Source organism: Pagrus pagrus, assembly GCF_965226575.1.
Source record: "Pagrus pagrus genome assembly, chromosome: 5".
In the NCBI taxonomy this organism is placed as follows: domain Eukaryota; kingdom Metazoa; phylum Chordata; class Actinopteri; order Spariformes; family Sparidae; genus Pagrus; species Pagrus pagrus.
Window position 1 is genome coordinate 19,481,035 of NC_140189.1, and position 23,540 is coordinate 19,504,574.

General features: G+C 41.4%; 2 protein-coding genes across 4 annotated transcripts; one reads left to right on the forward strand and one right to left on the reverse strand.

Moving 5' to 3' along the window:
- Positions 1 to 1,714: 1,714 nt before the first annotated feature.
- On the reverse strand, positions 1,715 to 14,055 carry anxa6 (annexin A6). Of its 3 annotated transcripts, none has more exons than XM_084352279.1 (25): positions 13,868 to 14,055; positions 12,956 to 13,011; positions 10,758 to 10,842; positions 10,572 to 10,666; positions 10,345 to 10,458; positions 10,172 to 10,262; positions 10,004 to 10,083; positions 9,857 to 9,913; positions 9,303 to 9,396; positions 8,384 to 8,479; positions 8,232 to 8,290; positions 7,930 to 8,052; positions 7,783 to 7,841; positions 7,424 to 7,502; positions 6,727 to 6,808; positions 6,541 to 6,635; positions 6,268 to 6,381; positions 5,127 to 5,217; positions 4,952 to 5,031; positions 4,674 to 4,727; positions 4,490 to 4,583; positions 4,268 to 4,363; positions 3,647 to 3,705; positions 3,331 to 3,453; positions 1,715 to 2,176 (listed from the first exon to the last, which is right to left on the reverse strand). In XM_084352279.1, the coding sequence occupies exons 2-25, from the start codon at positions 12,956 to 12,958 to the stop codon at positions 2,114 to 2,116; spliced, it is 1,986 nt and encodes a 661-aa protein (XP_084208405.1). In that variant the 5' UTR covers positions 12,959 to 13,011; positions 13,868 to 14,055; the 3' UTR covers positions 1,715 to 2,113. The 3 variants fall into 3 exon arrangements, with proteins under 3 accessions (XP_084208405.1, XP_084208403.1, XP_084208404.1); XM_084352277.1 differs by having other exon boundaries at positions 3,316 to 3,453; XM_084352278.1 differs by having other exon boundaries at positions 3,316 to 3,453; positions 13,836 to 14,055.
- Positions 14,056 to 16,122: 2,067 nt separating this feature from the next.
- On the forward strand, positions 16,123 to 23,486 carry LOC311257119 (cationic amino acid transporter 2). Its single transcript, XM_084352591.1, has 14 exons — positions 16,123 to 16,177; positions 17,343 to 17,414; positions 17,679 to 17,709; positions 18,005 to 18,401; positions 19,015 to 19,170; positions 19,249 to 19,414; positions 20,324 to 20,451; positions 20,923 to 21,145; positions 21,309 to 21,445; positions 21,540 to 21,642; positions 21,731 to 21,864; positions 22,221 to 22,387; positions 22,487 to 22,595; positions 22,681 to 23,486. The coding sequence occupies exons 4-14, from the start codon at positions 18,038 to 18,040 to the stop codon at positions 22,806 to 22,808; spliced, it is 1,815 nt and encodes a 604-aa protein (XP_084208717.1). The 5' UTR covers positions 16,123 to 16,177; positions 17,343 to 17,414; positions 17,679 to 17,709; positions 18,005 to 18,037; the 3' UTR covers positions 22,809 to 23,486.
- The last annotated feature ends 54 nt before the right edge of the window (positions 23,487 to 23,540 follow it).

Below are 23,540 nucleotides of genomic sequence, written 5' to 3' on the forward strand. Positions count from 1 at the left end.
ACATTCAGCTTGTCGGAGAGGCACTTTTTAAGGAAACTGGTGAATAGGGGGGAAGCAATTTCACTGTGAGACTTGGGGAATTCCCACAACCCAATAAAATGGCCGAACCTAGTGTGTGTCCAAGTGTGTGGCCTGCCTTTTACAGAGCAACACAACAAGTTAGCAAAAAAAAAACAACAAAAAACACTGAATGCATTCAATTATTTTTTGTACAGTGGCTCGCAACATGAACACCAAGCTGCACACAATAATACATGTCAAGAAAAGTGAATGAATAGAGGATGCACACAGAAATATGACACACGAAACAGTGAGAGCATTCAAGAAAAAAACACCTCTAATATGCATTAACTTTGTGCAGCACAGTGCATACAGCACAGCACTGTACTGTACGTGGCTTGTTTGCATGCTCACGTCATGATGCCAGCATAACCATGGAGACTGTAGTTATATAAAAGTCAAAGGCTGAAGCAACACCCATAACTCTGTGAGGACGTGACGGCTTTCAAATATGTAAACTACAATCTGTTTAATTTATGCTGTGCAAGATGTTCTGAACGACACCACCGCAGCACAAACTTCCCCCAGCTGTCAAAAGGGAAATTCAAGAACATAGTGTATATTATGACACTGGCTGCACATTAACAAATGTTCTGCTGAAGTAACCTCCTAATCTCTCATAATAATCACCAAATGGAGCAATTTCAAGTTGGGTGTGCCATTAAAACTCGAGTGTGTCTGACTGACTGCTGTGCACTCTATTTGTTGCCTTGGATTTTGGCGCACTGCAGGGGATTTCCTCGCCACATATACGTCTCTTTTTTTTTTTCTTCTTTCCTCTTTTAACTCAAAGATGGCCTGACAACAGCTGCACTCACACATACGCAATGAACTGAGACGCTGACAAGAACAGAGGCAGCTGTCTTTGACTTTTCTTCTGCACTTAGTGCTGAGACAATAACTGAGACACATGAAAAGAGGTGTAAAGTGTTAATGCACTTAAATGTAAACTACATATCTTTTCTTTTTTTATTTAGCTTATTTTAACGTGTAGGGGTATAAATACTGTTATTTATACTCCTAGGCTTAAAGGTCTGAGTTGTTTTTATATAGGCCCTACATCAGTTCCCCATCATGAACAACAATAATGTATGTTTGTGTGTGAGTGTGTACGCCAGAAGAGGCACTGAATTGGAACGGGAGTTTTCTGATGTCAAATGTTTTAGTTCCTATTCTGCTCAGCCCAGCGGTGCTTCCAGTATACACACAGCTAATCATTGAACTGTCCTGCCAGATACAAACCAGGGCACCCCACCCAGAACACATACTGTAAAAAAAAAAAAAAAAAAAGAGGAAGATTTAGCAAGAGAATGTGAGCTAGGATGATTTACTTTTGTCCACCTGTCAGATTCATACAAGAAAAAAGGAGGCAGCATAATGCTAACTACTGCTAACTGTAGCTGCCTTTAGCTAGTAAGCTCAGCTAGCTCTGCAGCTAGAGGTTCACACTGGGACCAGGTGAGTGTTACTGTTTACACTGCTAGCACAGGAGCTTTGGACCAGGACGCGCCGGGGCTAGCTGGTTAGCATGCTAACTTCAGTAGATATCTCTGCAACACAATACATTAACATCATAGCTGCTACTGATTCACATTTAAATTTGTTTCTTTAATCTTTTCAACTAAAATTGGAAAAAGCAGAAAAAAACAACATCTTTGTATTTCCCATCATTTTATTCAGGCATGTATGACACCTTAAAATCACAGTAATAATTTGACGGCCTGCAATCTGAAGGCACTATGACAATTGTTTATTTCCGATCAGAAGTACATGTGAAGCATTTTTCCACACTTACATGGACATCTTTAGTGTTACATATGACTGTGTAAAAAAAAGAAAGAAAGAAAGACATCATCCTGCTGGACAGGACGATCGGACGTGAGAGCTGAAAAACTGGCTTGGACGGCTGGGAGGTCATAGGTCACTTGGTTTGGCTGAGGAGTGGCAGCAGTTTAGGGACAGTGACAACAGAAACTGACGCTAACCACCACAGTTTCACTGTGGGATCGGGCTCTTCTCAGGGTTTTTACCGGAGCTGGACAGACGTGACGTTTTAATCATCTTCCCCTCCGCAGAGCATCAGCAGGGTTTTACGGTAGTCTCCTGAGGTGTCACCCTAAAAAATGATGGAAAACACAAAGACAGAAGGAGCTTGAGTTATCGGAAAATACTGTTTACACCGTGTCTGCTGACGTTTGGTAATCACACTGCTGAAACTGGAAAGCTTCTCAGTCACATAATAGCGACATTATCCTTTTGTCCCCATGAATGTGTCATGGGGACAAAAGTCTCAAAACTTCAGCCAACAGTTAAAAGTGGAAATGCCCTTCATATCAGCTGAGACTCATGCAGATTTCTATCTTTATAATCATCTCAATTATATGAGTACAACTTTTAAAAGGGCTAGTTCCTTATTTTGGGAATTACACTGATTTGTTTTCTTGAGTTAGATGAGAAGATCGATGCCACTCTCGTGCCTGGACAGTAAATATGGAACTACACACAGCGATCGGTTAGCTTAGCTTAGCTTAGCTTAGCTTAGCTTAGCACAAAGACTGGAAACAAAGGGAGACGGGCATGCTGGCTCTGTCTAGTAACAGAACAAACGATACAAGAGGTTATTAACAGAGTGAAAGCAAAGTATTTAGCATCATTATTTACTGTACAGGCGGGGGACTTGTATGACTTTTCTCATGAAACTTTTACTTTGGCTCTTTACTTACTAAATATTTTAGTTCTCAATATTTTTTGACAAAGTGCTTCAATTAAAATCTTTCTTTGCAGCTGAAACTGAAAATCTATGCAGATTCTCTTCAAAATAAACAATGCATAACAGTCCTTCCTGGTGCATTATCTGATAACAGTTCTGGAAAAGCTAATCCAGGGCACCCTACTTGCTCGCCTGTATCGATGTCACGGTGATTTCATCTGCAAGTTATTATAGAACAGCTTCTGGGAGACTTCCTGTCTCTGCGGCTGGCAGCCAATCACACAGAGGAAGTTGAGCATTAAGGGAAATTCCTAAACAGCTGTGCAGTAGCCACAGACCCGTAGTCCACCGCAGGAAGCTATAGATTACCGTTCCCCACCACCCCACCGCAGCAGCAGAAGAAGGATGTGCAACACACACAAACACAGATCACGATAAAGGCCATGAGACAAAAAAATAAAAATAAAACTCCACAGAGACTCACAGTTGAGATGCGAACACAACACACCAAACAGGAGGGTTAGTAGACGAATACTGCGACTTACGATCATGGTTTCTACCTGGATGAATTCATGGAGAGATACATCCTGTGTTTCCTTGAACTCTTTACGAATGTTGAAAAGGTCGACCTCGCAACGGGACACCATGATGCGGATCAGCGCTCTGTCGTCTGTGCCGAGGCCCTGCAGAGGAGATCAATAGTTACTTTGTTTATTCTGATTCGGTGACAGTAGCTGCTACTGTCTGAGAGCAAAAAAAAACATGCTTAATATATCACATGCACCAACAGATATGACCTTATCACTTGCTTTTTGTGGCATCTGCAGACCTGAAGCTAGAATTAAACAACATATTTGCAGCACTGTGTATAAATACCTTCATGGCTTTGTACAAGCGGTCTGCAAAGTACGAGGGCTGGTTCTTTACACTGCGAACTGCAAAGCAAAGAGAGAGAAAGAAAGAGCTGAGGAGGAGACGCAGGATAGATGTTCACAGCAGTGTACATTGTGACAATCTCAAAAGTAAGATATTATGATACCTAAAGGGTAACTCCACCACTTTTACACATTAAAGTGTGTTCACAGGTCTTGGGGAGTACTAATGCATATGTGAAAAAGTAGCATAAAGCCTTTTGTGGCTCCAGAGGAAACTGCATGTAATCTGATAAATTGCTTCCAGTGATGTTCAGTCAGTGGCTAAGTTGCATTGTGGGTAATGTAGGCACCAGGTTTTGAAAAGCTTCTTAGACTCATTATGGACAGTTTCAATACAGCACAACCAGCAAAACCTGGAGCCTCCATTACCCAGAATGCAACAAAGTCACTGGGTGACATCACTGGAGGCACTTTATTAGATAACAAGCAGCTTCCTCTGGAGCCACAAAAAAACTTTACACTACTTTTTTCACATATGCAGTAGTACTCCCCAAGACCTGTAAACACACTTTAATAAAGAAAATTGATGGATTTACCCTTTAAGGTCAAAGACAGTTATTACCGATTGCATAAAAGGCATTTTTCACATCTCCTGACATCTCCTTCTTGATGATCTGCTCAATGTCCTTGTTGCTGCATCTGACAAACTCTTGGAAAACTGTGGACAGCAAGAAGTTAGATCAGTTATCACGAGCTGGATCCATTTTATTATTGAGATGTAGATAAACACACTTCTACATTTCTGTGTCACTGATCACTGTGATGTTTCTGTGTTGACCTTTACCTCTCCTAAGATGAGGGAAGCTCCTGGTGCACAGAATACTCATGAACTTCATCTCCATGTCATCAGAGTCTGCATTACATGCATCTGCAAGTTCCTGGTTAGTTCAGGAGGAACAAACATTCATAAACCCCTTCTCTCATTTCATAATTCAACACGGAAATGTTAAAGTCATACAATAAATCACCTGAGCATCTGCATCAGCTCTTTCCACATCTGCGGGGCCCTCCTCTCTTGCACCCTGAGCAGAGTAAACAAGGTTAAATGTAAATTGATGATGAAATCTGTGGTTCAGCAGGAATATTTTGTATTCTTTGATGTGTAATGGGAGAGACTGTGAAAGAAAAACATGCATTTGATGAAATAGACCATTTTGCACTCTGCTGCAGTCATCAGACAGACTGCAACCAGTGAGTGGGCGTGGAAAATAAACGCAGTCTAAGTTCTCATGATGATCAACTCTACCTGCACGAGAGAGACAAGAATGCGGCAGAAGTGGCCTGATGTCTCTGACTGAATGGCTTCCTCCATAGACTTCTTGTAGGCTGTCATGTGTGGGAACATGATATTTGGCTTGTAAAAGGTTTCCAGAACAACAAAGTGATTTTAAAGTCTTTTTTTTTTTCATCACCACACTCACCACTCTGATAAGCAGCGTTCATGGCATGTAATTCCTCATTGCTCCTGGTGACCAGGATCTCGATCAGAGCATGTTCATCTGTCCCAGCACCCTGATGAGATGAGGAGTTTAATCATGATAAGACAAACAGGATGAACGAGAATCATACAGCTAGGGAAGTGTTTATCTATTTTTTGGTTTTATTTTTTATAATCTGCATTTGCAAAATCACATTGAGTATATATTTTGTGAAAGTACTAACAGTCATCTCTACAATACACGTAGTAACTTAGCAAAAGCTCCTCATACTACGTCTTTCCAATGTAACTTCTATTCATTGGGACAGTGTCTGCCAGATGTATGTGTACAATCTTGTAGAATACAATACAATGCAAGTACAATATTGAGGTATTTTGTCAAAAACATTGGTATCTTGTCACACAGTCCTAGCATTTATGAAGCGCTTTAGAGGAGATTTTGTTGTATATATATAAAATATTGCGACATTACTTTAAGGCCATATCGCTCAGCCCTAGCCCAGTGTTATGACTTTTTAAATACAATATATATACAATATACAATATTATTTCACTTCCAAATTCATTCTGTGGTATTTTGATGGCATTCAAGCACCAACAATACCTCTCTGGTTTTGACATCAACCATCACAGACTTGGAAAATGAATAATGTATTTATGAAGAGGTAAAGTCAACCCACGAGCTTCTCTCTCTACTACACACACTAAATCTAGAGCTGTAATGGTGCGTCTATTAATCGATTAGTTGTCAATTATTAATTTAATTGCCAACTATTTAGATAATCAATTAAAGCAACACTATGTAACTTTTAAAGTGAACCAGAAGAAAGGTAATTGATTTATAGTCTCATTCCTAGGACTTCAAATACTGACGGTATGGGTTGGAGTCAGTCTTGTGTCTTAAACCCAAAGCATCTGTAAAAAAATTCCAGCTTTATAAATGTCAAAACTTCCTGGTTTCTTTACTCCTCTATGACAGTAAACTGAATGTGTTTGGGTTGGGGACAAAACAAGACATTTGAGGGTGACGGTTGGTCCTTCAGAATGTTTTTTTTTTTTTTTTTACCCTTCTCTGACATATTAAAGACCAGATGACTCAAAAAACATCAGAAGAACAATTGTACCTCCATTGCCTTCCTCATCATTTTGGCATCAAACTCTGCAGGGGTCAACATGAGCCCAATGATCAGCCTCTCCAAGTTCTTTGACAGTTCAGACTTCAGATCCTTCATCAGATCCTGAGGACAGATTAAACAGAGTCATTATAAACTCGCTACAAGACATTGCTGAGTTTAAGATATCCAGCGGTCAATGTTCTAAAAAAAATGAAAGGTAAAGAAATATATTCCAACATGAGTCCTTGTTTTCTTTAATTTCCAATAATGAATTCCTCTCACCCTTCCCAGGAGGGATTTGAAGGTCTGTCTGATCTCTTGCCGCTGAGCGTTGCTTCTCTGTGCAACAATGTCAATGATTGCATCTTCATCTGTTCCTGTGAGCGGCAACAGGCAGTAACAGTCTTAAAACATGTTTTTGTAGAACCGTGGCAGTATAAACGTGCATTAGCCTTCAGGGTCGCATACCAAATCCCTTCATGGCTTTCCTCAGCGCTTGAGCGTCAGCAGCAGGGTCAAAACTGGCTGCAGGTCGAACTGTTGGCCTCAGCTGATGTCGTGGAGGGGCACAGTTAGAAGTGTGATTCAATAATTACACACACACATAATATGAGACAGTTTCACTCGATATAATATTATATAAAATTAAATAGTTTATAATACAACCGATGTGTAAGCTCAAAGCACTGAACATGCACAAGAAAAAAAAAAGTTTGTAGATTATTCTGATGAGATCATAATTCTGAAAACAGCATACTCAATTTTCTGATAATAATCTCATGACATGTGAGAGGGAGTGTACCCTCTCGAGGTTAGAGGCCATGACACCACCGACGATGAAAAGGTGGGCAGGCTGAAAAACAACTCATTTTCATTGAGCGTTAGTGGGACGAGCTATTGTTGACCAAAATGCTGAGATCTTTCTGGCATTCACAAAGCGAGGCAATCAGAGGTTTGGAGAGTGCATTATAACAAAAACTGTTTGTATGTGAGTGAACAGCATACTGATCGCATCCACGGTTACACAAAGCCTTCACTGTGCAGACATCAGCGCAAGTTTGTGGCACTGCTAGAAGCAGGTCATCGCAGGGACAGCAGGTAATTAGGATGCATGCCAGTGCCAAGACAAACATGCACACACTTCTAGAGCAGACAGGGTCCAAACCTGGACTTTGGTCATGGCACTTATTTCCCACATCTTGTAGGCTATCTGAGCAGCTTCAGGGAAGAACTCTCCAGCTAAGCTGTAATGATCAGTTTGACACAAGACAACACACTCAGGAAAGCCGAAATCTCGAGTGGTACAGAAAGGGCACATATCTGGGAACACATGATGAAATAAACTTAACACTGCTGCTTTACTTTCAACAATATTTGGATATCAACTTCACCACGTACTGCAAGGAAAAAATATTTCTCACATTAAGTCAAACGTTTTCTGATGGGAGTAATAACCCCTGAAAAGTGGTGCTTTATCGCCCCCATCTGGTTGCTGCCGTTGCCTGCAGCCGAACTGTTACTTACTCATCATCTCCTCCACACAGATTAAGCAGAGTCCTCTTGTAATCCCCTGATGTGTCATCCTGACAGGTTTAAACACACACAGGATCAAGTTATAGGTGCACGGTAATCTGGTGCTATTTAGTAAAATTTTTGAAGTGTTTCACCAACCTTAATCATGTTATAAAGTGACGTCTCATATCTCAAACGGAAACACTCTCGAATGTCCAACATGTCTAATTCAGAGCGGGAAATCATGATCCTGATCAGGGTGTTGTCAGCTGTACCGAGACCCTGGAAAATGACAGAGAAGTGTTGAGGGTCAGGACACAAAGTAGTCCTAATCCATTTTAAATATGATCAAAAATCTAAAAGTTAGATGGAAATCTGCCACCAAGAGGAAAAATGTGTGTTGCTTCGGCATATCTGTTTGGAACCAGACTGAACAGATATTTTATTCTGGGCATGTTTACCTTCATTGACTTGTAAAGACGCTTGGCGTAGAACATGGGAACGCTCCTTATGCACTGGACTGTGTGACAGAAGAGAGTCCTTTGTTAAACTGACAACTTGACATTCCCCATGTCGTCATAAAGCGCTGTGGGACTTTAAGTGCGTTTCTTACCAACAGCCAGCATCAGCCTCTCAAAGTCACCAGACAGCTCACTCTTTATGCTGTCCTCAATGGACACCTCTCCAATCTTCTCGTATGCATCAAAAACTAAAGACAAAAGAGGACAACATTAAATAATGTTATGTGTTTCATGGTCATTGACCGAAGCAGGAAACGTAAGTTCAGCAATGTTAAAGTCACAACTTTTTCACTTCTTGCAATTAAACTTGCGACAGATATTCATGGTCAGAATCATAGGATTTTGATATCCTTGGTGGTGTCCTGACATGGTTTATGACTTCAAATACCTGCAAAATGTATGAGATTCCCTGCAAACTGAGCTTTAACGCTGATTTGCAAATGTTAGCATGCTACTAAGCAACACGAAGATGATGTTTATTTTTCACATGTTTTAATGTGGTGGTTTCCTTTTAAAATGATGTAAAGTGTCCTTCATTAAAAGCACGATATAAAGGAAATTAACTATTATTATTATTATTATTATTATTATTATGGTAAACCTGGTAAATGCTACCTGCTAAACATTTGTATCATTATCATTGTGATCATAGTAGCATGCTGCTGTTAGCATTCAGCCTCACTAGCTGCTAGCATGGTTGTAGAGTGCTGGCATCCACAAAGATATATATATAAGGTACAGTATAACATTTTCTTTTAAAAGTAATATTTTGTGATCTTTCTCTCTACCATCTCCAAATAAGCTCTCATTCTGTGATATTTGGATGTTAGCTCTGAACAGCAGGCCTCAGGCAGTTTTACTGGTATTTGACAGTGAAGGACCAGTGGTAGGTTGATGTTGTGCTGCGCCTCATCATTCCCTGGTGCTACTGATTCCTGAGGGACTGGAGGTCACGGTGGGAATGCCTGGATGCCTCACTGTTGTGATAATTTCCCTGAGAGCTGTTCTCACCCATGCGAAGGTGAGTCACACTACGGTTTCCCAGGATCATGATGAATTTGGCCTCATCAGTCCCCCACTGCTCTTCTCCAGCTGCATACAGGTCCTACAGAGGTAAGAAAGCAGAGGATGAGAAAAAATGTAGGAAAAAACTAAACCTTTCAGACGTCCAAAATAATTATCATACATTGTAAATTAAGGAAACAAAAAAAAAGACTAAATTGGTTAACTTGATGAGACGATTTCATGTTTTTAGTTACATTAGATGTTAGCATCGTCATTGTGAGCCTGTTAGCATGCTGTTGTGAGCCAGTATTCAAGTGTAGCCACTGGCAGGGATGTCGACTCTCAGTCTTGCTGATATGTGTTGTGTGATGTTAATGTGTTTTGATTGTTTCAACAATGTTCTAAATAAAATCTTTGGTACAAAGTGACAGTACATTGTCACCTACATGTTAAATGAAAATGATTTAAATGTATGACTAGCGTGAAGAAAATGATACACACAAAGTAAAAAATGTAAAAAAAAAAAACAAAACATATTCATAAAATCTTCAAATTCTCACTTGCGCGTCCTGCTCCACCAGGTCGGCATCGACCACTCCTGACTCATCTCTGGTCCCCTGGAACCATCAAACCAAAACAGTACGCTGCTGATCAATCATTGGCTGAATACTTCGCTGATGATACTATGAGCTCCTCTGTGAACTGACCTGAAGCAAAACAATCAGCATCTTCTTAAAGTGACCTGAAGTGTCTGCGATTATATCCTCCTCTATGTCGCTGCCATACGCTGAAGACACAGACATCAGTGTAAACAGTTGAGATATGCTAAACACATAATATGTTGTTTTAATGACATCTTATCTAACGTATCTTACAATCCTTGTATGCTGCAACCATGTCGTGCGTCTGCTGATTGGTTCTCGATGCCATGACTTCAATAAGGCATCTCTCGTTTGTTCCAGCTCCCTTGAAACAAGAGCAGCGAGTTTAATATCAAGTAGCCTCTGCTTCATTAGATGAGAGTATCACAGAGAGGTGGAGGTCTTACTTCGATCGCATCATGGATTTCTTTGGCATCGTGGTAGGCTGGGGTTCTCATCAGGCTGACGATGAGACGCTCAAATTTACCCGTCAGCTCATACTTCAGATCATCTATCAGGTCCTGTTGAGACAACAAACACATGATAAGGTTATCTAAATGTGTCGTAAGTTACTGAAAAATGTGTTTCTATATCAGCAAAAGGAAAAGAGATGAGAGGATGTGTATTATTGTACCTTTCCAAAGTTGCTTTTGTACGCTGCAATGACTTCCTGCCTCTGTGCGTTGCTTCTTGAGGTGACCAGGTCCAAAATGGCCTCTTTATCACTACCTGAGGAACACAAAAGCAACATTTTTAAACAACCTTCGTCTCAGTCACCGAAACTGATCTTTGAAAGGTAATGAAGAATTGAGGCACTTACCGATCCCTTTCATGGCATTGTAAAGAGCCTCTGCATCAGCGCTGGCATCAAAGTCCGGAGCGTCTGTTACTGTGCCTCTGAACACCTGGAAGTAAAAAATTTTGAGGTGCAACATTTTTAATTGGGATGATTCAAGAACACATTAATATCTACAAAGAAGTGCTATGAAAGTCGGTACAAGTGGTCATGGTCCTCAGAGGATAAAGAGCACTGCCTTCAGTGATTCTCTGACTTTTCCTCTCGCACCAACATGAGCAAATAATAATGATGCCAGAATGTTAGCATGCTAATACGCTAAAGAGTAACGCTAAGATGAGTATTGACATTTTGTACAACGTCATTCTTCTCTCACCCCGTCTCTAGGTTTGGCTGCATTCTTCAGTCCTTCTGAGTGGTGAGTGGTTGTGTTCACATTGAGTGCTGTTGTCTAAAGCCTGTAACTGATGTATCATTTGCCATATAGCCTTTTGTTGTTCTGTTACACTGATGGCCACCTGCTCCTTACTCATCCTGTTGTTTATTATGCAGCAGGTAGCCTGTCCGCAAGGCGGAGCTACTACCTGGGCCCGGTGCACTCACTTTAAAAGCCCCACCTCTCATGAACATCTTCCCCCGCTCTACTCATCACTTCTCCCTCCATCAGCACGTTCGTGTGTTTGTTTTCCAGCATCCAACATCCTCCGCACACACTACATCTTACACTCACACCACTGATCTTTAGTTATGTTGCAAAATTATGTTGTTTTGTTAAATAAACCATTTATTTGTTTACCTTCATAAACATAAACACAATGTTACACATGTGTAAACACTAATTAAATAAAAGTTAACATGCTATAAATGATGATGAAATCACCTTCCTTTTGAATGCAGGACTTTTACTTGTAGCGGAGTATTTTCACTGTGTTTCAGTGGTATTAGTACCTTTACTTAAGTAAAGGATCTGGATACTTTTTCCACCACTGCTGCTGAACATCAGCATGTTGTGATGTTGTCAGCGTGAGCATGTTAGCATTAGCATTTATCTCAACGCATGTCTGTGCCTAAGTGCAGCCTCACAGAGCTAATAGCATGGCTCTAGTCTTGTTTTATCACAGACTACACACTGTGCTCAGTGTTTTTCCTTTATCATTTGCTACGACTTTGCGGATGTTGCTCACCTGAACCCAGACAGACTAGTCCCAACTAAGGGTCAGGGATCAAAATACTCTTTTTCAGGGTCTTTCTACTGTATACTTACTAACAATGCACTGTCTAGACCCACACTTTAGACTAGACACTGGGACAGAAGGGGAAGCCAAGTCCGCCATTACAGCAGCTGACTTCTTGCACCTGTCTCACTCCCAGCCGATCAGAGGGAAACCTGCTGTGTGTGAGTTTGGTGCATGTGTGTCGGGGCAGGGACAGTGGGTGTGTACAAGCAGCAGGGGGTCAGGTTGCACACAGAGTAGCCCCTTTGTGGGGGGTCGGTCATACCAGGGCACATATGAACAAAGTCCAACGGCACGTTAAGAAAACATAAAGCTCTGCATAAGGATATTGTTGAATGAAGTTGGGACGTTACACATTCATTCACTGTGGGAAAGAAGAAAACTTGGCCTGCACAGTGAAGCTCAAACTGCAGCTGCTGCTGTAGAGATTACTGCTGCATTGAGGAAGGCAGCCAAAATGTGCTCTCCGCCCTGCACATGCTCCAATCCTCTGCTTCTCCACAGCGACCATCACTCCTCACGACAGCTGGAGGGCTTCACCCACATGGCAACAGGGCCACAAACACAAGCCCATAGCAACAGGCCCTTAACAAACGTAGTTAACTCCTAATGTTTTATGGGCTTAATTTTTTTTACTGTTTCCTTCCTCTTCTGCTGTGCTACCTCAAGTGACACCAGAATGGCTTACGGCTCGGACAATAGGCAGTTGGACGTCTGCCACAAGCTTTAAATAATTCTACAAAGCATTTGTCTTTAGATAGAAGCTGTCAGATGCGTCTATCAGACGTGCAGGCGACGCCACAGGTAGCGATGACACCCTACACTGCTGCCTTTAGAATGGGGAGGACTCACATGGTGGCTGATGGCAGAAATTTTACCTCACTCTGTCCACACCTTAAATGAATGGTGCACAAAACCACCTAGAAAGGCTGTATAGTCCACATCTTACTCACATAACACAAGATGAGAACGGTCCTGTCTGCTTACCATTTCTATATTTGGTCGTCTGTGTCGACACTGTGCAGGAATCGATAGTTTCAGGCCTAGAAGAGAGAGGGAGAGAAACGCTGATGTAGCGCTGTCCTGGTGAAGGTGTCATTCCCCTCCACAGAGACAATATGCATGATCATGACCAGTCATTTCCTGAGTAAACCTAATGAGGTGGTCTGCTCGGTGTGCTGTGCTGAAAACTGATCCCCGCCTACAGTAATCCTGAGGAACAGGACAGAGTTTGTATCAGACTAAAAAAGGCATGTAGGCTGATGCATCAAGCCAAGTGGCAGGGAAACTATGCAGTCACAATTTCCACGCTGCAGTGCTTTAACCTACAGAATAACGCAGCCATTCAGACAAGTGAAGCATACGGAGGCTCACCAGTGCTCTGCTAACTTTATCTTACTGACTACAGATGTTGACTTTAATACCCATGCAGCTTTTCTGCACAGGCAAAGAGAGGAGAGTAAAGTTCAGGGTTTAAACGCTGTACTGTTTGTTTAAGACAGAAGTGAAGCTCTCCCAAAATAGCCCGCACAGTTTAACTTAATGTCAGAATGAAGGTCTGGGGGGGGACTGGGCCTCTATATATGCAGAGCCACGCCCTTCTCTGTCCCCCACACTGAAGCACCTCGGAGGATATAACTGAAGATTAAACTTAAGTCTCCTCTGTAACAAACCAAAGACGTCATAGATGTAACTCACATTTCAAACACACTCATGCACTACACTGAACTGTCTCCCAAGGGGTGTCTTGCTGTCCGCTGCAAATCATTGGCACATGTGATAATGACGCATCAGCAAACTTCTCCCGTGTATTTCTATCGTCATTTTCTGTCTCTGAAGAAGAAGAAGAAGAAGAAGAACCTTTTACCTGGATGAAGACGTTTCCGTAAAATGGCTTACCCCCTTGTGCAGGACGTGTCGGTGTCCGGTGAGAGTGGTCCTGCTGTCTCAGCTCTGTCCCCGCTCAGCCGCTCTGATGCCTGTCTCCACACTCCGGGCCGTCCCGTTACGTGTCCTCTGTGACGCAACGGTTGCGGCGCTCTCTCACGCAGCTTGTCTTGAATGTGTCTGTGCGTGAGAGGCTGGATGTAGCCGGGGTATGTCCTACTGTAAAGAGAGGGCTATGTAAAACGTATGTGAGCAGGTAATATTCAGTCCGAGCTGAAATCTAACTCCCGGAGGACGCGTCATTTTACGCACACCTTGGTCTGCGGCAGCTTTCATTCTTGCTTCCTTATTTTGTTGATGAAAATCATATTTCTCTCTTTTTAAAAATACGTAAAAGCTATTTAAATATGCACAACACTTTGTACTGGTGTTCTTGAAAGTAGCCAGTGTTTGTTTCATATTTACAATAAATGTGTTTATTCTATTGGCAAAATGTTTTATTCATAAAAGTAAATGTAGTCTCTTAATCCAATAACAAAAATGCTATTAAACCCTTCACATACGTTTTTCTATGAATATAATGTGTGATGTAACAAACATGTAATCCCCCTTCATTATTGCCCTCCTTTACTGTGTTCTTATTCTCGTTTTCACCTTTCCACTGCAGGAATTTGTTAAATGTGTCACATGACTGAGAGTTCAAATGTGAGGGGAGCCGGCTGGCACTGATGTTAGAGCTTGCCTGCTCTATTTCTGTCCTGTCGGGCGTCTGTTCCAGTAAGAGCGGGGGAGAGACACCAGAGAGACAGAGGCCATGTCAGGACTGTGGATCACAGAAGGAAAAATGTGACAATGTGAAACAAATACATAAACTCCGGTCAGAGGAGGCAGAAACACAGAACTTGTTTCATGCACGGACACTATTTTCAACATGAATTAATTAAAGCAACATTATGTAGAAATTGGCATTTTGAGCGATTTGGCACCCCCCACTGTTTCTGAGTGCAACGCCACTGTCATGAATACCAGACGTAATGTAGATGCTGACTACAAACAGAACTCATCACATCAAAACAATGTTATGTGTTAAAAAACTTGCATGTTGAAGTAAACGTGTATGTGACGCTGTGATCCGACCCTCTCACTGAAGTTACATGAGCTGAGACAGAGACACCATGCACCTTATTACAAGACACTGAACCCTCAAGCTATTTATTGAAGGTAAAAACTTACACAAGGTTGTTTTACATTAGTGTTTGTGTCGAGTTTGCTGGCAGAAGAAATGATGGGAGAGAAGAGGAGACTACCAGGAAGCACAGAGGTGATAGTCCAGTGCCACTCAGACAGTGCCTATAAAAAGTACACACACCCTTCTGTTTTTCTTTTATTGCTTTTATAAATGGAATCATGGTCAATATACTTTGTTTTTCTTTTTACAAAGGGGTGAATCCTTTTGATTGAAACTGTAGCAGAAGTGTGACTCAGTGCGTTTTAGCCTGACTGGAAGCCAACCCCAGTGTAATTACTTTTATTTTGTGATTGCCAGTAAGGTTAACCTCACATATTGGACTCTGCTTACTGTATAAACAATTTATGTTCATACCACCTGATGCACCTGGTCCGTCATGAAAATGTGTTGTTTGACTTATTCCCTTATTCTTATGTCTTTATTATCTGGGAGCTAAAACATGAGGTAAAAAATGGAGGTGGGAGGCATCAGTGATGAAACGTCATTGTTGTGTACTGACCTCTTGTGCTTTGAAAATGCATTGCACACTGATCATAAGAACCTGAGCCACATGAACACCCCCCCCCACACACACACACACACAAAATGAGTTTTTTTTAACCCACAGATGTGCTGATTGATTCACAAAAGCTCTGATTGTCCACATAATATTTTACTTTTTATGAGACCAGTTTATGTTTATCAATAACTTTGTGTAATTACAACGGATCAGTTATTCCTCAGAACTGTTCAATTTTATCTATCCTACATGTTCACGAATCAAAAAATAAAAAAGGAAAATTTGTGTAAACTAAATAAAAAAAACAAATGAAGTGAGCACAAAAGCATTTTTGACATTCTGAATAGGATTTGTTGCTCACAATTCTCACCCTGTGCCGTCCAATAATGAGCACATTATGATCCAAACTGGTCGGGAGTGAGAAAGGCTACTTTGTAAGTCCACTGAGTGGGAGGGTCACACAGGCCAGGCTTGTATATATCGCTGCAGAAATCATGTTTCCTTCATCCAAGTCAACAGCGCGGATATTTTTGCAGCACAGTCACCAGTCACTCCTCGTGGGACTGAAGACAAGGTAAAGAACTGAATAAAATTACCATCAACTCCCTCACCTCTGCTTTAACCTGCATCTGTGATTTAAAGCTGGACAGCAACATTTATCTGTAACACTGCATCTGAGATTTCTCTTTAAAGCCATAAATAACACATTAATGAACCTTCACTGTGATCCAGATCAACCCTCTGATCATAAAGCTGCACATCACGTGTGCAGTAGCTGTTATTTAGATAAGGATTACTCCACTGTCATCTGAAAACAATGGTATCTCAACCAGCGAGATTTGCAGATAGGAAAGTTCAAGTTTGGTCAAAGGTACTCTGAGCGTCCACACAGGCTTGCCTTCCCACTCGCCTCCTGCCTGCTAAAGTAGATGCCAGGAGGGATTAGGTGAGCTCAAATCCCCTGATGGGAGATGAGAAGGCGAAAGCTACCTCTCAAAGAGTAAGTGTGCAGCCTGAAAGCTGCTTTGTCCTCCTGTTTCATTAACCCAGAGGGCCATTTGTCTGGCAGGCTCACACCTCCAGGTAGAGATGTGGACTAGAGAAGGAGGAAAAGTCCAACATAGCGGCAGTGATAAGGATGTAAGCTTGTTGCAGTGAGAACACACAGTGGGAGCATGCAGTATAGTTTTGGAGAGTATGACACATTGTCTGAAAAGCAATAAATACAAATGTTTTACCTGTGGTGGGCAGACATTGGCAACATAGTCAGAGATTTAGAAAAACATAGTTTCTTCTTCATTGGTTCCTTTCTGTAAAGGACAAAATTTAAAGTCACAGACAAAAGTGTACCTTAAATTCTAGGATGATCTTGATGGCTCAATTATGATATGATCATCGAGTAACTCACAAAAGGAGGCATGCTTTGTTTTTACTGTATTTGTAGGGGAAAAAATCCAATTTAAAAAAGTAATCAAACACTATTTAATTTCCTTCGTGGTTAGCTAATTTCCTTCTTTTCATTTCCTTCATTTCCTGCTCTGCCAGATATGGGATAACTAATCAAGTTATTTGTGGTTCAGAAGCTAAAAGTTAGTTAGTTTTAAAGAAATATTGTGCAGCAGATTGTGCAGTCATTTACAATTTGTAAAAAATGTCAACACAGGTAATGTAAACACGGTTTTCTAGTAGTGAGGAAATATTTCTCAGTGTTTGTGTATTTTTCCATTTGATTTGAACAGTGATTGATCACAAGCAGCCCTGCATCACGCTGAGGGGAGGGATTATCTCTGAGATGATACTGCTCTGGTCAGGTGAGAACAACATTATTGCAAGGTTGACGAGCAAATTATAAATGAATCTCCTGCATTCCTCAGAAATGTTCAAGGAAGTAATTGTGCAAGTGATTGAAGGTTGAGTAAAGTGCAGTTCTTCAGCAGGGCGTTGTTTTTGTGCTGTGGGCGGCAGTGAAAACTTCAGGCATCAGCATTATCATATCAGGGGGAGATAAAGAACAAGGCAAGTTATAAATGAATATTATCATTTACTGACGGATACTTTTAATTGTCTCTCTTAAGCTCACCTGTGAGACAGGACTACACAGAACAGGTAAGAGAATTTTGTCCACTTCAGCCTTTAATTTGAATTGAAGTTACTTTTTGTCATACTGACACTGTTAAACTTCAACTACATGGAATTTGGTTTGCTTCATTTTGATGTTTAAAAATGTAGATTTTTAAAAAGTATTCTTTAAAGACTGAAGACTGTGCGGAGGTGTGGGCCTGATCTGACAATTATTCACAGGTTGACTGATCCACCCATCCTCCTCCACTCCTCTCCTGCCGCCTCACTCTTCCCTTCCCTCTTTCCCATTAACATCAAACTGCACTCTCACCTGTTCCAGCTTCCCACATCCTGATCCAAACTCCTTAGAAGCATGTTGTGCATGAAGTCCTTTCTGGTGAGCATGTCTCGGAGGAAGCCCCTGGAGCCCGATGGGGAGCAGTCCACGTTTAACCGATGCCTGACCACCCTGGACCTGGTGGCCCTCGGTGTGGGCAGCACCCTGGGGGCCGGGGTCTACGTCCTGTCTGGAGAGGTGGCCAGAGCCAGTGCGGGACCCAGCATCATCATCTCATTCTTCATCGCTGCCTTGGCGTCCATATTTGCCGGGCTGTGCTATGCAGAGTTTGGGTCCCGGGTGCCCAAAACAGGCTCAGCATACCTGTACAGCTATGTGACCATTGGAGAGCTGCTGGCTTTTATCACCGGGTGGAATTTGTTACTCTCCTACATCATAGGCAAGTGTAATACGCAGGATTATAAGCAATTATTATTCTATTCTTATTGAATGATGTATGTTTTGGGAACAAGTCCTCTTATAATAGTTGTTTTGTTGAGAAAATAAAATGCAAAATGTTTCGTGAATATGCCAAAAATGTACAGAAATTTTCAATTTAATTTCAAGGATTTCAATTTAATATCTGTCTCAATATTAATCTCTGGCTCAAACTTGTAATTTCCATCCTCAAAAATCAAATCAAAATCAAGATTTTCCACGTAACATGTTTGGCTCGCAGTGAACACAGAAACCCATAAATGATCAACCATCAAGATTATGGCTCTGTGACCTTTCACCTGCTGTGGAAGCAAATACTGTACCCGGTTCATTGAGCAGCGAAAGTTTGAAAGTTTAGTTTTCTTCAGCATCAATCTTCTTATATTTACTTTACAAGTTATTTACACCACTTGCAGAATTCACTTCTTTCATAGTGACAACCCCATAAAGCGGGATTGTGGCTGAGTCGTAAGGTGTTGGCGCATGGATGGAAACATGGCCATCAGTCCTGTCTGTTTATGACTACGGTTAAATTGCGTCTCAGGCTGATTGCTTTATTGTATCTTTCTACTCAGGGACATCCAGTGTGGCTCTGGCATGGAGTGGGACATTCGATGATCTCATAGGAGGCCACATAGCGAATTTTTTTGAAAAAAATGCACCCATGAACCTCCCTGGCCTGGCGCCTTACCCAGACGTCTTTGCTGCCGTCCTCGTCTTGCTCCTGTCAGGTAAAATGATGACACTGGTGTCGTTATTGTGGTGACAGTCATACGTACAAAAAAACATTCAATGTGTTTTCCATGAAGGTGTGCTGGCATTTGGAGTGAAAGAGTCAACCACCATCAACAAGATCTTCACAGCGGTCAACATCCTGGTGCTGCTGTTTGTGACCATCTCTGGATTCATCAAGGGCAACATTGGCAACTGGCAAATCAGTGAAGAACAAGTGTTGAACTACACAGAAACACAACAGTAATGTTAAAAAAGCAATATAATCCTAAATGTGTCTATGTGTGTGCAGGATCCTGTCTTACATAAATACAGTAGTGTTGCTCTCCTGTTTATCTCACTGGTGATTTACAGTGAGATAAACAAGAGAGCAACACCACTGTATTTAGCTAGAAGTGATACTTGAGTAGAAGTAAAGATATTATGCTAAAATATATCTTTGATAAAAGTAAAAGGGCCCCATATGAACAGTACTTCAGTAAAGTATTTTAGTATCAAAAGAAATGTTCTTGCAATTAATGTATTTAAAGGAGCCCTATTACGCTTTTTCATTTTTTTCCCTTTCCTTCAGTATTTTATATGTTCTTGTGCAGGTAAAAGATCTTGAGAGCTATAAAAAGTCCACATCAACAGAAACTCCCTTCTCCCACAGAATACACAGCTCCTGAAACGCCTCGTCAGTAGTTAATTCTGTGACTTTGTGTCGTATTTGCGTAATTTATGCCTATCAGTTAGTTTGGCGCTTAAGAACTGGTTTGACACAGCGGCTCTGTTGTTGATAGCGGTGCTGGCACAGGCGTGTGTGAGCTGACCAATCAGAGGAGACTGGGCCAATATTCAGCAGTTTTCTGATTTTCTGATATCAGAATCAGTGTTTGTATTTATCTGATTGCCGATAAAAATTAATTAATTTAAAAATGCACTCCTCCTGGCTCTGATACAGCCTGCAATCTGCAGAGTAACTGGAAACTAAAGTTATCAAATAAATGTAATGGAGTAAAAATTAGAACATTTGTCTCAAAAATGTAGTATATTGTAGCAGAAAATGGAAATAAAGTACAAATATCTCAAAATATAGTACCTTTGTAAATGTACTTAGTTACATGTTATCACTGTAAATAACCACAAAATAATGTTCTCTCCCCAACGCAGAAACTTGAAAAATGAGACGACAGAATATGGAACTGGTGGATTTTTCCCGTATGGCTTTAGTGGAACGCTGGCCGGAGCTGCAACATGTTTCTACGCTTTTGTTGGATTCGACTGCATTGCTACAACAGGTATAATGACAACTACCTCCTTTATCAGTATTACTGTGATTATATACGTACTGTTACATGTGGTTATATTTCTGCCAGTAGAGGGAGCAGAGGGAGTTTGCTCAGAGACAGTTCAGCTATCATGTATGAAACGTTGGGAATCTGATAACATATGATCCATATCCTTGACAAATGAGCGACCTTTATCTGATGAAGGTCGAGAGATGTGGCTAAAAGCTCTGTAGATTTTCCAGTAAATGGCCTTTCCTTCCGTCCTGGCTTGGAATTGTGTTAATAATTGTCAAACTACTAGCCTATTCCAGGGTCAGTAATAAACACTTTGGCTTAACTAACAAGATGATGCATAAACCTTACAGATTAATTCATTACTTGATAAGAATTATAATGAATTATATATTTCTCCTCTTGTATAATGTATAAACCTGAATAAGCGATGTCATAAAAGTGAGTTCTTTGTTTCTTTCCTCGTAGGTGAGGAGGTGAAGAACCCCCAGAAGTCTATCCCTATAGGCATTGTGGCCTCACTACTTATCTGTTTCCTGGCCTACTTTTCTGTGTCTGCTGCTCTCACCCTGATGATGCCCTACTACCTGCTGGATGAAAAAAGCCCCCTGCCTGCTGCCTTCAAATATGTCGGCTGGGATCCCGCCAGATACGTAGTGGCCGTGGGATCGCTGTGTGCCCTGTCTACCAGGTATGAAAGTACTGATAGTACAGTCCGTAGTGTACATGTTGTTCCCCAGCCTAGTTGTTGGCTTAATAAAATATCCTGGTGCATGGAGATGTTTCAGTACCTTCCAGGTACTCAAAGAATTTAGTTGGGCATTGATTGACCCTGCTTGTGTTTGTCTCTCTAGCCTGCTGGGTTCGATGTTCCCAATGCCCCGGGTGCTGTTCGCTATGGCCAGAGACGGCCTGCTTTTCCAACCCCTCAGAAAAGTCACCTCTAAGGGCAGTCCTGCTATAGCTACCATATCATCTGGATTTGTGGCAGGTACAGATGTTCCAGCTGTTTATCAGCCTCTATGTACATGTGGTGAGGTTCATGGACTTGGAATAACTCCATATTGCTCGTTTGTCATCTTTAGCCATCATGGCTCTGCTGTTTGACCTGGACGCGTTGGTGGATTTGATGTCCATCGGTACCCTGTTTGCTTACACACTGGTGGCCATATGCATCTTAATACTGAGGTATGTTTTTATTTTATCTGTCTCTTCTGCCCTCAGTGGTTTCCCTAGAAGGCTGAGCAAAATTTAATTTATGTTTTTTGCAATCAAGGTACCAGGAGGGTCCGTCTGAAGACACAGAGCTACAGATCATGGAATCAAAGCCCAAGTTTGCCTTAGTGAATCCTCCGCCATCTGCCAATTCGTCTTCCTCAAAAACAGTCACCATCTTGACACTGGTTTCTAGTATGTATGGCAAACATTACCGAAGCTCTTGTGCCTGCTCAGATGTGCTGCAACTGCTGCAACTCGGGCTGTAACAATATCTGATTTTTATACACGATTACCCCCCCCATTTCCTGTCACCTCTCTAAACTGTCTTGTCAATGAAGCTGTAAAAAGGCCAGCTCCCAGGCTGGACCACTAGCTACACGGCTAACTGAGCCAACTAGCTAAAGAGCTAATAGCAGCTACAGTTGGCAGCACCTTTTGAAACTAATTGTAACTAATTATTGCAGCTCTGCCAACAATTTCTTTGCATCTTCTGATAATTCCTCTGTCTTTGTGGTCTGCAAACTGATCTCTCTGTGTTTTTTTTTCAGTTGCAAGTGTGGTTGCACTGTGTGTCACCCTGTCCCAAGCCATGGATGCTCTTTCCAACGGGGAGGCATGGAGTATAGTGATTGTCTGCATCTTCTCCTTAACTCTGCTGCTCTGCGGTCTCCTCATCTGGAGGCAACCACAAAATTCCGCCAAGGCATCCTTCATGGTAAGAATATTTTAATTGTGTGTCAGAGCGATGACACCAGGTAAACATTAACTAGGAACTCCTTTCTCTTATCATGTATCATGTTTCCTCTGTTCACAGGTGCCCTTAGTCCCAGCTTTGCCTTTAGTGAGCACATTCATCAACGTCTACCTGATGGTCCAGTTAGGTGAAGAAACATGGTTACGATACGCTATCTGGATGTTAGCGGGTAAGACTGTTTACGCTTGAAAGGTTAAGAGGGCTTTTATCGAGTCAGCTGTTAACCTGTAATGATCCTCATGTCCTCTCTCCAGGGTTAATCATCTATTTCGGATACGGTATGCACTTCAGCGTGCAGAGGAAGCGGCTCAGGACAGGCCAGACGGGGATTGAGACTGTCAGCGGCAAAACAGACATGATCATCCACGAAGTAAAACTCTGAGCCTCTCGGTGTGTGTGGAGAGAAATAGATTGAGATGTTACAGCGAGTAATTGCTTTAAGGGTGTCACTTTGTTTTACATGCACCAGTGCTGATAATGTACCTGACAGGTGTCGAAATGGAGACAAATGGACAGATGGACCAACATGTTGACTTTTATCACACAATTACGCTTTATTACATGTTGATGGAGTTTTTATTGTATCTAAATATTGTCATCGCCAACACTGAAATGAAGCCGTTCATATTTTTGGACCAGTATTTGTTGCCTGCGTCAGCGTCAGAGCCATGTCCTGGAGCCTCTAAATCCACTATCAGAGCAGCTTACACCGTAAAAAGAAAAGACATAAGGGCTCAAACTGTTTAATTTTCATTTAATTGCACTTAAATAGCAAGATTACACTTTTCATATCACCTGTAAAATGTTGAAATGTATTCATATTTTATACAATTCTAATTATGATTATCAGTAACAAGAGAATCATTTGTTTTGCGTATCATTATGTAGCATTAGACTGTACAAAAGTATGTACAGTGTAGATACAGAAAATCTTCTTTTCCTCTGTGTTAATTGTTTATTGTTTCAGAAGTGTAAATATGGGAACTGTACATGTTTTCTAATTATGTATTGTAAATGTATTCCTCAATTAAAAAAAGAAAGAATCCAGTTTTCAAGACGACCACAGTCTGGAGTTTTCATTTTCTGCACGGCATGTTAATAAATAGTCCAGTTC